This window comes from Cetorhinus maximus, chromosome 10 (assembly GCF_964194155.1).
Source record: "Cetorhinus maximus chromosome 10, sCetMax3.hap1.1, whole genome shotgun sequence".
In the NCBI taxonomy this organism is placed as follows: domain Eukaryota; kingdom Metazoa; phylum Chordata; class Chondrichthyes; order Lamniformes; family Cetorhinidae; genus Cetorhinus; species Cetorhinus maximus.
Genome location: NC_135888.1, coordinates 17,877,191 through 17,892,066, shown reverse-complemented (window position 1 = coordinate 17,892,066; position 14,876 = coordinate 17,877,191). Strand labels below are relative to the sequence as shown.

The following is a 14,876-nucleotide window of genomic DNA, read 5'->3' as shown; positions in this document are numbered from 1 at the left end:
GGAAGCTTGGCTAGTTCTCACTCCTTCCGGGCTCAGAATGCTGAAACCGTACTGCCCCACCGTGCCTGAGATCAGACAGCCTTATAGCACTCCACTCTTTCCCCCATAAGCCAGCAAATTGGGCTTCTTCATGTGAATAAGGTCAAAGAATCACTGGTTACAGCACAGAAAGAAATCATTCGCCCCATCCTGTCTGTGCCAGCTCTCTGCAAGAGCAACTCAGTCCTATTGCCCCGCCTTTTCCCCACAGCCGTGCAAATCTTTCCTTTCCAGATTATTATAATTCCATTTCAAAAGCCTTGATTTTGTTTTTTTTTATTCATTCATGGGATGTGGGCTTTGCTGGCTGGGCCAGCATTTATCGCCCATCACTAGTTGCCTTTGAGAAGGTGGTGGTGAGCTGCCTTCTTGAGCCGCTGTAGTCCATGTGGTGTAGGTACACCCACGGTGCTGTTAGGGAGGGAGTTCCAGGATTTTGACCCAGCGACAGTGAAGGAACGGCGATATATTTCCAAGTCAGGGTGGCAAGTGACTTGGAGGGGAACTTCCAGGTGGTGGTGTTCCCATGTGTCTGCTGCCCTTGTCCTTCTAAATGGTAGTGGTTGTGGGTTTAGAAGGTGCTGCCACCACACTCTCAGGAAGTGACTCCCAGATTCTAACCACTCGCTGCATAAAAAAACAAGTCTTTCCTCATGACACCTTAGGTTCTTTTTCCAATCACCTGAAATCGGTGTCCTCTGGTTCTCCACCCTACCGCTAAATGGAACAGTTTCTCCCAAACTACCCTGTCCAGACCTGTCATGATTTTGAATACCTCCATCAAATCTCCTCTTAACCTTCTCTAAGGAGAACCCCAGCTTCTCCAATCTACCCTCATAACTGAAATCCCTCACCCCTGGAACCATTCCCGTAAATCTTTTCTGTTTTATGATGTTTATCATATAACCCCTGTGAGATCAGTTACATTAACATAGACCAGGGATTAAGTGTGGGATCCCTTTCATCAAATGACTCAATACCATACTTGACTGTGCCTTTACCCACTAACTCCCCTCCTCCTTCTCAATGTCTCTTCCAGTCCTGACTTAAGATGCTATCCTCTTCCTGGCTGTTCAGGAGAGTTTAAGGGTAGTTCCAAATGAGCGACTCTCCTTTTCATCACTAACTCGACGACTTGGAGGTAGCAGCTGCAAACCCACCACTCCACTGCCCTTGCAAAGCACACTGTGAGCAAAGTTAACTGAGTGATGAGGCCCGTGGGTGGGGCGGGTGGAGGTGGAAACCAATGTTGAGTAACAGTCAAAAATGTGCTGCAGTGCAAAAAAAAAACTTTCCCCTAGCAGAGTCGCCAGGGTTTTGCCAGGAACTGGGACAGGTTTAAACACCTCCGCTGACAGCAAAAACCCATTTCAGAGCCTGTGTTTGACACTCAGGCAATCAGCTGGCCACCTTTAGGCGAGCAACCTCTAGCAGAGGTGCCTGGAACAGCAAAGAAGCACATCTGAAAACAACATTCATTGAATACTGGGCGTATGACCACATCCTGCCACCTGATCTCCAATGTATTGACAACAAGCACGAAAATACTGACCATACTGCTACTTCCAAGAAATTGAGTATTTGTAACCTTCACTGCTAACCACATTGCAGGTCTTATACAATACTGTAAATTGGTCATTCAATACCCCCAGGCTTCCTGCAAGATTGTTCTTTTATTACAAACGCTAGTGATGCCAAATTCTTTTAATTTCCTTTGGTAATGTTCTTTGTGAGGTTGTTAAGCTAACTTTGTACCAAAGGCCATTGTTATGGATTCACTTCTGCTGAGTGACAACCCTCTCGAGTTCAAAAACAACTTGCATTTAAATAGAGCGTCTTTTAATGTGTTAAAGTGTCCCACAGTGGAGCATTATCAAACAAGATTTAACACCAAGCCAAAACTCAAGTCTCTGTGTTCCTGGCCTGCGGAGTAGAGGAGTTCAGTCAGGATTGTCACTTCTCATTACTACCTAGTGGCCTAGCCTGCTGCCAGGTGAGTGTGTATGAGCGTGCACGTGGTGACTGAGAACTGGCTTTGATAGCCCCCTTCATCTGGCCTCACATGATGAGCGGCCACTTGGGTGAAGTACAAACCAGCTAACGGACCCAACCCCGAGGTGGGGGTTGGAAAACTCTAGTGGGTTCATAAGACAAACGGCGAGCTCCTACCTTGATGAGGAGCTCACGGCTCAAGGAGTGGTTGTTGTCGTCAGAGAAGATTTCCGACAATTCCTGGAATATCCGGAAGTTCTCTCTGTGTGATTCCAATCAAAGGCACACAATGTTAAAAACCAACAAAATTCTCACAAGAAAACCGGTAACGGTGACACATGTAGCAATTTGCTGACACAAAATTATCAGAAGAGGCCGAATCATTATCCCAGGCAGGGAGGGCTGGAGACTGTGGAATTATCCTGCACACATTCCGAGCACACAGAATACTTACAAGGTAGGGCAGACTTATTCTGAACTTGTCCACTGCATCGTTGAGTTTGTTTTCATGGGTAGCTGCAGTGTGAATTGTGTAATCATGCCTGTTACTATATAGTATTGCATGTAACACGTTATAAGCCACCACGGATTCCTGACCACTGGTTTAATTAGTTTCCATGGAAACCCGTGTAAGCGCAAATGACAAATTTAAAGTGCCGGTCGGTTGGCTAGTTTGGAAGGAGGAATTAAACTGCCAGCTCCTATTACATAACGCTGTGAAGAGTGTTAGCTACACATGCTAACAACGGGCCCCCAAACAGTGCAGATGGCAAGCGCACTACTCATGTGGGAGAGAGTCACACGCAGGAAGTTCTGACGATTGAATCCCAGTCTGTCATGAGTTAACTGACCGCACCACAAGTGCCAATCAGGGTACCAGCACTGGCCTCAGTGCCCTTTGGCTGAGGGATGGTCCAATTCTAGCCAGCGTTTCCCACCACCATACTGTAAAGCACATGTGCAAAAGGCCTCCTTTGAATGCATATGCTTTAAAACGCAACATTTGAAGTAAAGCATCTGTTTAGCCAAATTCTTTCTGTGGAAAAAAGATGATCAAAAGATGCCAGAATGTGGCAGCTATCAATAAATGATCAAAACTGCACACTGCGGAGGCAGTGCGGAGGAGTTTAAAGGTTGCGGCTCGTGAACATTAAGACTGGAAGGTCCCAAGTGCAATCTAAGGTCTCTGCTGTGTTAGCTGCTATCAGCAGAGGCAGCAGTGGGCACTGCAATTGGTATCACGCTCCCAGGCTGTGGGTAGGGCTGGCTATTTTTAAAAATTCATTTTATGGGATGTGGGATGTGTGCACTAGGTGGAGCGCATTTGATGCCCAACCCTTGAGAAGGTGGCAGTGAGCCGCCTTCTTGAACTGCCGCAGCCCCTGTGGTGTAGGCACACCCACAGTGCTGCTAGGGAGGGAGTCCCAGGGTTTTGACCCAGCGACAGTGAAGAGAGAAAACCAAGTAACAGAAAAAAAAAGGAATAACAATGAAACCTTTATCTTGCTCCTACCTTGATACCTCGTCCCAACTTTTCTTGAGCCTGTGAACCGAGTTGCATTGTAAGGCAGAGAGAATGGCTCGTAGCGAGGAGAAATTTTTGAAGATTCTGCACTCCTGTGGTAAAGAAAGACAAAGGCTGCTGATAGGGAGTAAGGTTTTAAACTTTTATCTCTTACTTTTTTCAAGGAGGTTCTATTTTATAGCTTTCCATCCCAGGGCTGGCCAATGTAGAATATAGAGCTCCTTCTGCCAACCCTTCAGGATTGCCCTGGAGTCTCCAGGAATCGAAGATTAATCTGTCGAACATTCCTTTGAACAAAATCCAGGATAAAAATAATTGGGCATTTAAAAACATTTTTATCGTTTTCTCTTTTGTTTATCGCCTATAGAAATAACGGTGATCAGGGAAAAGAAGCTTTTTTATTCTTTCACAGGATGTGGGCGTCGCTGGCTAGGCCAGCATTTACTGCCCATCCCTAATTGCCCTTGAGAAGGTGGTGGTGAGCTGCCTTCCTGAATCGCTGCAGTCCGTGCGGTGTAGGCTCTTTGACTGGATGTTTCTCAGCTGTCAATCAGGTCATGACGAAGAGTCATCTTGGACTCGAAACGTTATCTCCGCAGATGCTGTCAGACTTGCTGAGTTTTTCCAACAATTTTTGCTTTTGTTTCAGATTCCCAGCATCCGCAGTCTTTTGCTTTTACAGAGTTGGCCACCTGCTTAAGTCTTGGGCTTTTATCACTCTCGGCCTTTAGGAGGGCCAGTGATAGGCTTATGATTCCCCCTCCTCAGTGACCCATCTCACAACAACAACTTCTAATTATATGGCACCTTTAAAGAAATGAAATATCCTAAGGCACTTCACAGGAACGTTTATAAAGCAAAATGTAACACCGAGCTGCATGAGGAAATATTAGGACAGATGGTCGAAAGCTTGGTCAGAGATAGGTTTTAAGGAATGTTTTAAAGGAGGAAAGTGAGGTAGAGAGGCAGAGAGGTGTAGGTAAGACTGGGATCCCCACCATGTGGGATAATCACATATAGCATTCTGCATCTTATTCTTCTGCGATGTAATAGATCTTAGGCTTTTACTGAATTCATTCCCATTGAGCAGGTCCAGCTTCTTTCTCACTTACCCTGGCCACCTCAATCCATCTCTCAATGATCTTAGCTCTCTGTTGAGGTTTCAGCGCCTTGTCACTCAGACAGGTTGCAATGACACAGTTCGTCACTCTGTTAAACTGCGTGACAGTTGCGCGAATTGTGGGCGCCAAATGTTCTTTCCCTTTCTTGTCTCTCTGGGACCAGATGCTTCCTAGGCAGTGATATGGAACGACTTTCTTAAACAACTCCTGTATAACAGAAACAGAATCTCGTAACCGATACCTTTGCAAAATGGATAAATTATAGAAATTTGATTTATTTTTATTCGTTCTTGAGATCTGTGGTACCACTTGCAAGGCTAGTGTTTGTTGCCCATCCCTAGCGGCCCTGAGAAGGTGGTGCTGGGCCACCTTCTTAAACCACTGCACTCCACGTGCTGTATGTACACCCACGCTGCTTTTCAGGATTTTGATCCAGACACAGTGAAGGAACGGCTGATATATTTCCAAGTCAGGATGGCGTGTGACTTGGAGGGGAACTTGCAGGCGGTGGTGTTCCCATGCGTCTGCTGCCCTTGTCCTTCTAGTTGGTAGAGTTCGTGGGTTCAGAAAGTGCTGTCAAAGGAGCCTTGGTGAGTTGCTACAATGCATCTTGTAGATGGTACACACCGCTGCCACTGTGCGCCGGTGGTGAGGTAATGAATGGTGAAGGTGGTGGATGGGGTGCTGATCAAGCGGGGCTGCTTTGTCCTGGATGGTGTTGAGCTTCTTGAGGGTTGTTGGAGCTGCACTCATCCAGGCAAGTTTAGAATATTCCATTACATCCGTCACTATGTTCCAATTTGTTTGCTTGGTATTAGGATTAAACAATTTAAGAGCACTCTGATCATTTGGCAGGCTCGAGGGGGCTGAAGGACCTGCTTCCATTCCAGTGATCAAACCCATGTCCCAATGTAAAGCCTGGTGCACACATCAGTAATGTGGATGTGGAGATCATCCTCTAAAATGGATGAAGTGGAAGTCTTGCAGGGCTCGGTAACCTCAAAACGCTTCCAGAGGGTGAAGCCCCAAACAGGGAGCTCAAAGCTGTGAAATCTGCCCCGTATCTCTAAGTAGACGGAAGAGCTACAAATTGAAAATGTTCAATCGGCAGCAGTGCTGGGGGCGAGGGGTAGATTTATAAAGTCGATGCTGTGGAAACCAACTAGCATTGAATCTAACCCATTGGGTGGAAAATAAGGGAATTGCCAAAAGCTCAAGATCATGGAAACACAATGTGACCGGAATGAATCTAAGGCTGAGGAGAACGACCTTTCTGATGGCACAGGAAGGAAGTGTTGGCTGGTTATCACGCTCGATCATTCATGTGCTTTCACAACAGAATAACTGACAAGCCTTGTGCATTACTCACCGCATCCATTAATGTAAACTGCTCAGCTACCACATTAGCAAAGAAGGAGAGGAAGTCAGGCTTTCCATCTTCAAATCCATTCTCCTCCACCATAGTGAACGTGCAGCTACTGTGATCAACTGCTGTAACGACACAAACAGGTGCTTTTAACTATCATTAAAACTAGCTAACACATCAGCTATTTACACATTAGAGAACCATTGGATTTTGCCCTATTTGACCTATTGTACATCCCCGATTTTTATCACTCCGCCACTGGCAGCCGTGTCTTCAGCTGCCCAGGCCCCAGGCTCTGGAATTCCCCCCCTAAATCTCTCCACCTCTCTACCTGTCTCTCCTCCTTCAAGAAACTCCTCACTAAAATCTCCCTACGCAGCTTGGTGGTCAAATTGTGCTTGATGACGCTGCTATGGGACGCTTTACTATGCTAAAGCTGCTATATAAATGCAAGTTGCAGTTGGTCAATTGTTTGAGAGTCATCATAATCTAAACAGCCCGGAACAGACAGTGACATCACTGACTAACCATCTGTACCGTGCTATGTGGATATACTGCGCGTAAACACTTTGAAAACAGAATGGCACTGGTCGCACATTGCAACGAAAGGGCTGGATCAGGGAGCTATTTACGTTCATAGAGGTGGAGGCTCCATGTTTTTTGTTTTCTCTCCAATTCTCCTTCCAATTATCCCTCTCTATCCTCATGGAATTGCCTCATGTTGGTAGCTATGCAGCCGTCTGATACACCACCCCAAGTAAGGAAACAATAATACTGGAACTGAGAGATTATAGCTATCAGGAAAGTCTGAACTGGCAGGGGCTCCTTTCTCCAGAAAGTGAAGGCTAAGGCTGATCTGACTTGTTAAGGTTATGGAAATGTTTTACAGGATTGGAGTAAATGTTTCCACTTGCGGAGGAGACCAAAACTAAGGGTCATAAATATAAGATAGTCACTGATAAATCCATTAGGGAATTCAGGAGAAACGTCTTTACCCAGACACTGGTGAGAATGTGGAACTGGCTACCACAGGGAGGGGCTGAGGTGGATAGCGTCAGTACATTTAAGGGGAAGCTAGATAAACACTTGAGGAAGAAAGAGACAGAAGATTATGCTGATCAGTGGAGATAAAGAGGAGTACCTGGAGGTTCTTGCGGAGTGTAAACACTGGCATGGACCGGCTGGGCCAGAGGCCTGCCTCCATGCTGTACACTCTATGTCATTCCGAAATGTCCATTTTCCACGGGTGAGCTCAGGTAGCAAGGGTTTTCAGGCTATTCCGCTGCAGGGGCATTACAGCTGAGCCTGGTCCTGTGCTCATTGCTATTGTGAAGTGACAGTGTACATTGCTCTGACTCTAACAGGATCAGTCCTGGTGCCCCTCACAGTTAAAATAACTCGGTAACAATCTGGACTGCTCTTCGATAAATGGGCACTAGAATGAGGCACCAAATGCTGCTAATTACAGCAGTGGAATTGTACCCGGGGAGGAAAAGAATGAAAGATTTGCATTTATATAGCACCTTTAATGATCACCGGATCTTTGAAAACGCTTTACATCCAATGAAGTGTTTTTGAAGTGTAGTCACTGTTGTGCTGTAGGAAGCGCAGCAACCAATTTTCTCACAGCAAACTCCCACAATGAGCAATGTGAGAATGAGCAGATAATCTTATTTTTTTGTGATGTTGATTGAAGGATAAAAATTGGCCAGGAGATGAGGGATAATTTCCCCGCTCTTCTTCAAAATAGCGACATGGGATCTTTTACATCTACCTGGGTAGAGAGGTAGGGGCTTGGTTTAACATCTCCTCCAAAAGACAGCGCCTCTGACAATGTAGCACTCCCTCAGTACTGCACTGGAGTGTCAGCCTTGACTTTGTGCTTAAGCTCTGAAGTGAGACTTGAATCCAGAGCCTTATGACTTAGAGGCAAGAATGCGACCCACTGAGCCGCAGCTGGAGTCAGTGTTAAGTTTGGGTTGTGTGGATGGTGTAGGGGCGGCTGGGGAGGGGCAGAGGGAGACCTACCATCCTGATCAGGCTCTGGTTCCTTGTGCCTTTGGAATGTGCCGAGCAGGATATGGGCACGACGTTGCAGATCCGAACCCGGAAACATCTGATGGATGTAGGCGTGTAGGTGCTTCAGGCAGGAGTAGTCCGGTGGCTTCCTGAAATCTTCAGAATACTGATCGAGCCAGGCGCCAAGGATCGATGAAATAGTGCTGGAAGAAGAGGAGGGAGGCTTGTAAACACTCTGCAATGGACCATTGATGGTTTCTGCCAATCCTCCAAAAGGCCATGGGCACCATGGCTCCAATTTATAGAGGACAAGGAGAGACTGTACAGGAGATATGCACTTAAGCATGGAGGGAGGAAGCCCATTTGGTTCATCTTCCCCTTTTATCCACAAAGTAACTACAGTCCACTCTTTCATGGAGTTTACCCTAATAAATCTCCTGAGGAAGCTCTTGCTGTGTTTCTTTCTGCCCCAAAGATAAACAAAGCCCAATTTTCAGGACATTTGTCTACCTTTGGGTCTACTCCTGCCCCTAATTCGTATGCTCATATGTTCTCTATTTACTTACAAAGACCAATTGGACATAAATGGCTTCCAAAACTATGTGAAGCTTACTATCAGTGTCGAATCACCTTGGCACATTTCCCCGGTCACAGTGAAAATGTGCAGAGGAATGGAAACTATTGTCACAAGGCAAAATGTGTCAGCTTTCCCAGAAATAAAGGTCCAAATCTGGAGGCACTGTCCCTTTAGGAATACAGCACATCATAGCATTACTCATTACCCAACATTCTGGGTGTCAATGACTCACATGGCATTGCAAGAATTACCAGCAGAAGAAGTCCTTACTTTTTCAATTCTACCCTGTCATCTGGCGTAAGCTTGGATACATCTCCATTCATTTGATGTAAGTTTCCATATCTGTAAGATAATAGACAGGTTATAACAAAGGAGTGAGCATTGTTTGAAAAGAAAAGGACTGGACAGTTTTTTAGATCATGTCAATTGGTGGCTACACTGTCTTGTCCTAAAGGCCTCTGATTCGGTCTGTATGGTTTGCGCTGGGTCAGATTCCAAAGGTTTCAAAATTCGGCCCATGACCCAACTGGATCAGTAAGTCCAGCACACGAGGCCATTGACTTCTCTAGGGTATGTTTCCACCATCTGATAACTCACCCCAATTGCCATGTCTCATGAGAGAACCTATACAAACCAAGACAACCTAAATGGACACTGAACAGACATTAGCATGTGAGCCCTGGCTGATGGTATTTTCCTTTGCCTCCCCCCACGCCCCCGCCAACCTCAGGAATGCTAAACTGCCCCACCTCCCATATGCCTCATCACTCCATTTACCAAATAAATCACATGTGCAACTCAATGGAACCAGCTGGTTACATAGAATGTACAGCACAGAAACAGGCCATTCAGCCTAATGCCAGCCTTTATGCTCCACACAAGCCTCCTCCCACCCTTCAAGCACATCCTTCTCTCTCAAGTCTTTGTCTAGCATATCTTTAATGCATCCATGCTTTTCGCCTCAACTATTCCTAGTGGTAGCGAGTTCCGCATTCTAACCGCTCACTGGGTAAAGAAGTTTGGATTTATTAGTGACAATCTTATACTGATGGCCACTAGTTCGGGTCTCCCCAACAAATGGTAATAATCTTTCTGCGTCTACCCTATCAAGCCTTTCAGCCTTCTCTTTTCTAGTGATCAGAGCTCCTGCCATTCGGTATTTCCTGGCAGGTTTAACCTGTCAGTTCTGGTATCTGTCCGTCCACCTCTGTTGCTGTTACCTGTTCAGCAGCAGGTCTAACACTTGTTTGGTCGATGCGAAGGCCCGGTAAGTGCAGAGGAAGATGGTGACGTAGGTGGAGTCGTTGCCTTTGAAGGCAGACACCAGGTACTCCACGAGTTTCTCCAGGGTCCCAGCCTTGATGGTCCGCACTTTGCACGTTTCGTACAGGTTCATCGCTGACTCGCTATCTACCTGGAAGAGGAGGAAAACACACGTCATGGTGACCTGGGTGGTTGCCAGGTTTAGAGGCAGTTTGACTGCGGGCAGGACATTCTGCTCCCCAACACGCAAACAAACAAACTGAACACCCTGTTATCACTGTTGTTCTAGTAGTTTGGTACAACATGAGCTTCTTGTCCATTGTTGTTTGGTACAGCACAAGCAACAACAAAATATTATTAGTAGCCTAAATGAAGCTCCCTTGATGACTCAGGCGAGTTTATCCAGGGTGTGGTTGAATAATAGATGCCAACAAAGCTTCATATTCAATTGCTCTGAGGGAGCTAATCTCAGATGGGTCTGTGGTGATGAAAGGACATCACAAAGTATTTTACAGCGAGAGAAGTAAATAATGAAGTGTAATCACGTCAGCCAATTCGTGCAAAGCAAGCTCCCACAGACAGCCATGTGATAATGACCAGGTAATCTGTTTCAGGTGTACACTGAAGGATAAAAATTGGCCAAGAAAACTCCCCCACTCGTTTCTGAAATCTCCTACATCCACCTTGGAAAGCAGAGGGGGCCTTGGTTTAACATCTTAGCCGAAAGATGGCACCTCTGACACTGCAGCACTCCCTCAGGACCAGTGTTCCCTCGAGGCTACACAGCGATCAGGAATGCGCCACTAGGGAACAAACAGCCTGCACACAAGCAATGTTTCCTTCAAGATGCGTGCATTACTCTAGGAGAGAACCACACACTATGACAAGCTGCACACGACAAGCAGAAGTTAAGAGTTTGAGAAGTGTTAAGCTTCTGCAGTGGAACTTGAATCTAACTCAGAGGTAAGAGTCCCTCCCCACTGAGCTGGGGCTGATATTGTACAATTAACTTTGGGTTGTAAAGGAAGAGAATTGGCCCTCACTCTCACTCCTGATCACTATCCGGTGATGCCCCTAGTGTCGCAGTGCTCCTCTGAATGTGGGTGCAGACTGATTGAATGTAGCTGTGACACCCTGAATGATCCAGTACCCTGCCGGCATTCACTGAGCCTCATGTACCAGCACTGGAAGCTTTAGTGAGATGCCAGAGGCATAACCTGGGACTTTCCACATGTATGGACGTTGCTCATGTGGCATTGTATATATAGCCTGGACCACAGGGGAGTTTTGAACATGTGGAGCGTAGCACAGAATCCAAGCTGACACTTCAGCATGGTACCGAGGGAGCGCTGCATTGTTGGAGGTGCCGCCGTTCGGATGAGGCGTTAAACCGAGGCACCATCTGCCCTCTCAGGTGGGCGTGCTAGATTTTATGGCATAATTCGGGGAAGAGACGGGGAGTTTTCCCAGTGTCCTAGCCAAGGTCTGTTCCCCCAAGCACAGCTAAAAATGGATTATCTGGCCATTAATTTGATTGCTGCCTTTGGGGTCTTGCTGTGCATAAATTGGCTGCCATGTCCCGCACATTCCAATGGTGACCACATGCCAAAACAGTGCTTGATTAGCTGTAAAGCACTTGGGGAGGTCTTAAGGTTTTGCAAGGCGCTATAGAAATGAAAACTATTCATTGTTCTTTCTAAGCTTTCAAATTTAATGTAGACTTGTCGTCTGAATATTGAATGAAAACAATGCCAAATGCATTGAAAGGATAGTGATGGGAAGCGGGGAATATAAGGAAGCAAAAGCCAAGATGTGGGAGCAGGAAGGTCACTTAAGCGTTCCCCTTCTGGTGCTGCTGGGCCATGTGCGGTTTTTTTCATGTCCGATCACTGCTTACCCCGAGCCATCGCTGCCCTTTGCTTGCTGCCTGATGCACCTGAACTTTCCGGAGCGTTATCGTGTAGATGGCGCCGTCTTCGGTCTCCTCGCCAATCTCCTGCGCAGCGCTCTGAAAAAGAAATGAAGTGGTGAGTGTGATTCCCCCACAGCCGAATAGTCTGCCGACGCTCACTCTCGAGGGCACCCTGGCCTGTGAAGCCTGAGCAACTCAATTGCATTTGTGCTTCACTTGTTCTTGTTTTACTCACTGCTTTGCCCTGTTTGAATGTCATGGGGCTGGAGGACTTGGGAAAACGTTGCTTGTTCTGTGTGCTGTTGCTCGATTGGTGGCTAACTCCTAAATCAGAACACCGTGACCGGCTGCTATTGTCAGCTCCAGATTGCGGTAAATTATTGGGCACGTGGATTAAAATTTTAGCCCCGTGAGGTTCCAGCCTTTTTTTTATTCTCTCATGGGATGTGGGCGTCACTGGCAAGGCCAGCATTTGCTGCCCACCTCCGATTGCCCTTGAACTGAGTGACTTACTAGACCACTTCAGAGTCAACCCCATTGCTGTGGGTCAGGAGTCACGTGTAGGAATGGCAGATTTCCTTCCATAAAGGACATTAGTGAACCTGATGGGTTTTTACAACAATCAACGATAGCTCTCTTGGTCACCATTACTCACATTAGCGTTATATTCCTGATTTATTAATTGAATTTAAATTCCACCAGCTGCCATGCTGAGATTTGAACCCACATTATAGAGTCATAGAGGTCATCGGCCCATCGAGTCTGCGCCGGTCAAACAAGTACCTAACTATTCTAATCCCATTTTCCAGCAATAGGCCCATAGCCTTGTGTGCCATGGCATCGCAAGTGCACATCCAAATGCTTCTTAAATGTTATGAGGGTTTCTGCCTCTACCACCCTTTCAGGCAGAGAGTCCCAGATTCCCACCACCCTCTGGGTGAAAGAATTCTTCCTCACATCCCCTCTAAACCTCCTGCCCCTTACCTTAAATCTATGCCACCTGATTATTGATTCCTCCAACAAGGGAAAACGTTCCTAGATCATCAGCCTGGGCCCCTGGGTTACTAGGCCAGTGGCATTACCACAATGCCACCACCACCCCTCCCACCCAATTGACACACTAGGGCATAGTACTCGGCCAATGCTGGTAAAACACTAAATTAGACTACCATCTACGAGGCACAAGTCAGGAGTGTGATGGAATACTCTCAAGTTGCCTGGATGAGTGCAGCTCCATAAACACTCAAGAAGTTTGACACCATCCAGGACAAAGCAACCCGCATGATAGGCACCCCATCCACCACCTTAAACATTCACTCCCTCCACTACCGACCCACAGTGGCAGCAGTGTGTACCATCTACAAGAGGCACAGCAGCAACTCACCAAGGCTCCTTCAACAGCATCTCTGAAAACCACGGCCTCTACTGCCTAGAAGGACAAGGGCAACAGTTCCACGGGAACACCACCACCTGCAAACCCCCCCAAACCACACACCACCCTGACTTGGAATTATATCGCCGTTCCTTCACATGCTGTGTCAAAATCATGGAACTCCCTTCCTAACAGTACTGTGGGTGTACCAGCACCATGCAGACTGCAGGAGTTCAACGAGGTGGCTCACCACCACCTTCAGGGGCAATTAGGGATGGGCACAAATGCTGGTCTAGCCAGCGACACCCACATTCCATGAAAGAGTAAATAAAAAAAGACAAATTCTGGGCGATTTTCCCTCCTCCCCTCCCCCACTGGGTACCCTTGTGGGACTCTGGATGAGATCAGCAAATCCTAACTCTTCACATCATCATCTGAGCAGTGGAACTTAAAACATAAAGAACATAAAGGCATTAGGAAAAGGGCGAGGCCGATTAGGGCCCAGCGCGCCTATGCCTGGTCTAGGCTCACCTGTGAGCAACGGCAAATTAAATGTCAAACCGAGGGGGGAAGGGTTTGAAAGCAATAGGATTTGGGAGTAGGAAACAGAGGCGAGGAAATAAAGGCCGTCACTCTTCATTTCTCAAGGGAAGCTGAATGCTGTTTGTCCCTTGAGACAAGGAAGGGTCTGGAACAAAGAGTGCTCTTTGTGACATCAATAAGCCTTGCCGTAAGGGCCATGGCCCACTTTATTTCTCCTGATGGTTAAGGAAGGTGGTTTTCTGGTTCATTAAATGGTTCCCCCTGTTGTTTGCCTTGCCCTACATATTAATGGATGGCTGGGCAGCCACTGAAAAGTGGAGGGGACATCACCATGGTAATGCGGTCATAGTATTCCTCTGGCCTGCTGTCGGATACAAATTACACTTGGCAATTCAGCAATTCCCACAATAACTCATTCTTCGGGAAAAAAAACAGGAAACTTCAAAAGTGACTTCATTGAGGTTTGAAAGATTAGAAAGGAGGGTGACAAGAGTTGACCCAGGTAAATTGGTTGCCATTGCAACAGCATCACATGCCGGAGAAGGTTGAATCTAGCCAAAAGGAGCAGATTTGTTGGGCCTTTTCTTGTTGCTAAAATTTAGTATGTTCTTTGTTTACGCTTAGTCTGATGCATTAGGGTACAATTGGCTGATACCTGGCAGATGGCCGCGTGGTCCGAGCCCTGAATTGTGCGGGGATATCGAATAAGGCTGAGATGAGGCTTGGTTAGGGTGTCTTCTGTCGCTAGGCCAATACCAATAAACAAGGCCACTGGGGTGAAGACTGGATGCTGTATGGCGGACTGTGAACATCAGAGAACCTGTATCCCAATCGTTGGACTAATTCCTGAAGGTTTCATCACGTTTAATTCCCAGAAGCTCCAGGGCAATCCTGGAGGGCTGACAACCCTGGAATTAGGAGGCAGCATTTTCAGGAGAGGGAGAAAAATGGCCCCTGAGTCAGGGAAACAGGTGGTGCCAGTTCAGTGGGATGAAAGCCCTCATCATCTCTATAACATCATTGCCAAACAGTAGGGCACAGCAGGTAGTAAGACGGTAAGATTCTGCTCAAACTCTCTGCAGTAATGCTCAAACCCAAGACATTCTGACAGAGGCAGAGGTAAAATCCCTGTCAGTGTGAAAATGGG

General features: G+C 46.8%; 1 protein-coding gene across 5 annotated transcripts in view; it reads right to left on the bottom strand.

Annotated features, from left to right (window-relative positions):
- LOC144685494 (ral guanine nucleotide dissociation stimulator-like) overlaps nt 1-14,876 on the bottom strand; it is a 157,932-nt gene that overhangs the window by 15,993 nt on the left and 127,063 nt on the right. For 4 of the 5 annotated variants that reach the window (XM_078550071.1, XM_078550069.1, XM_078550066.1 and 1 more), the window contains exons 2-9: nt 11,800-11,910; nt 9,860-10,053; nt 8,910-8,981; nt 8,072-8,265; nt 6,047-6,168; nt 4,669-4,884; nt 3,545-3,648; nt 2,209-2,293 (exon numbers count right to left, since the gene is read on the bottom strand). In XM_078550071.1, the coding sequence (XP_078406197.1) occupies nt 2,209-2,293; nt 3,545-3,648; nt 4,669-4,884; nt 6,047-6,168; nt 8,072-8,265; nt 8,910-8,981; nt 9,860-10,053; nt 11,800-11,910 (1,098 nt within the window). The remainder of the gene's footprint in view (nt 1-2,208; nt 2,294-3,544; nt 3,649-4,668; nt 4,885-6,046; nt 6,169-8,071; nt 8,266-8,909; nt 8,982-9,859; nt 10,054-11,799; nt 11,911-14,876) is intronic. The other variant, XM_078550067.1, reaches the window with a different exon arrangement.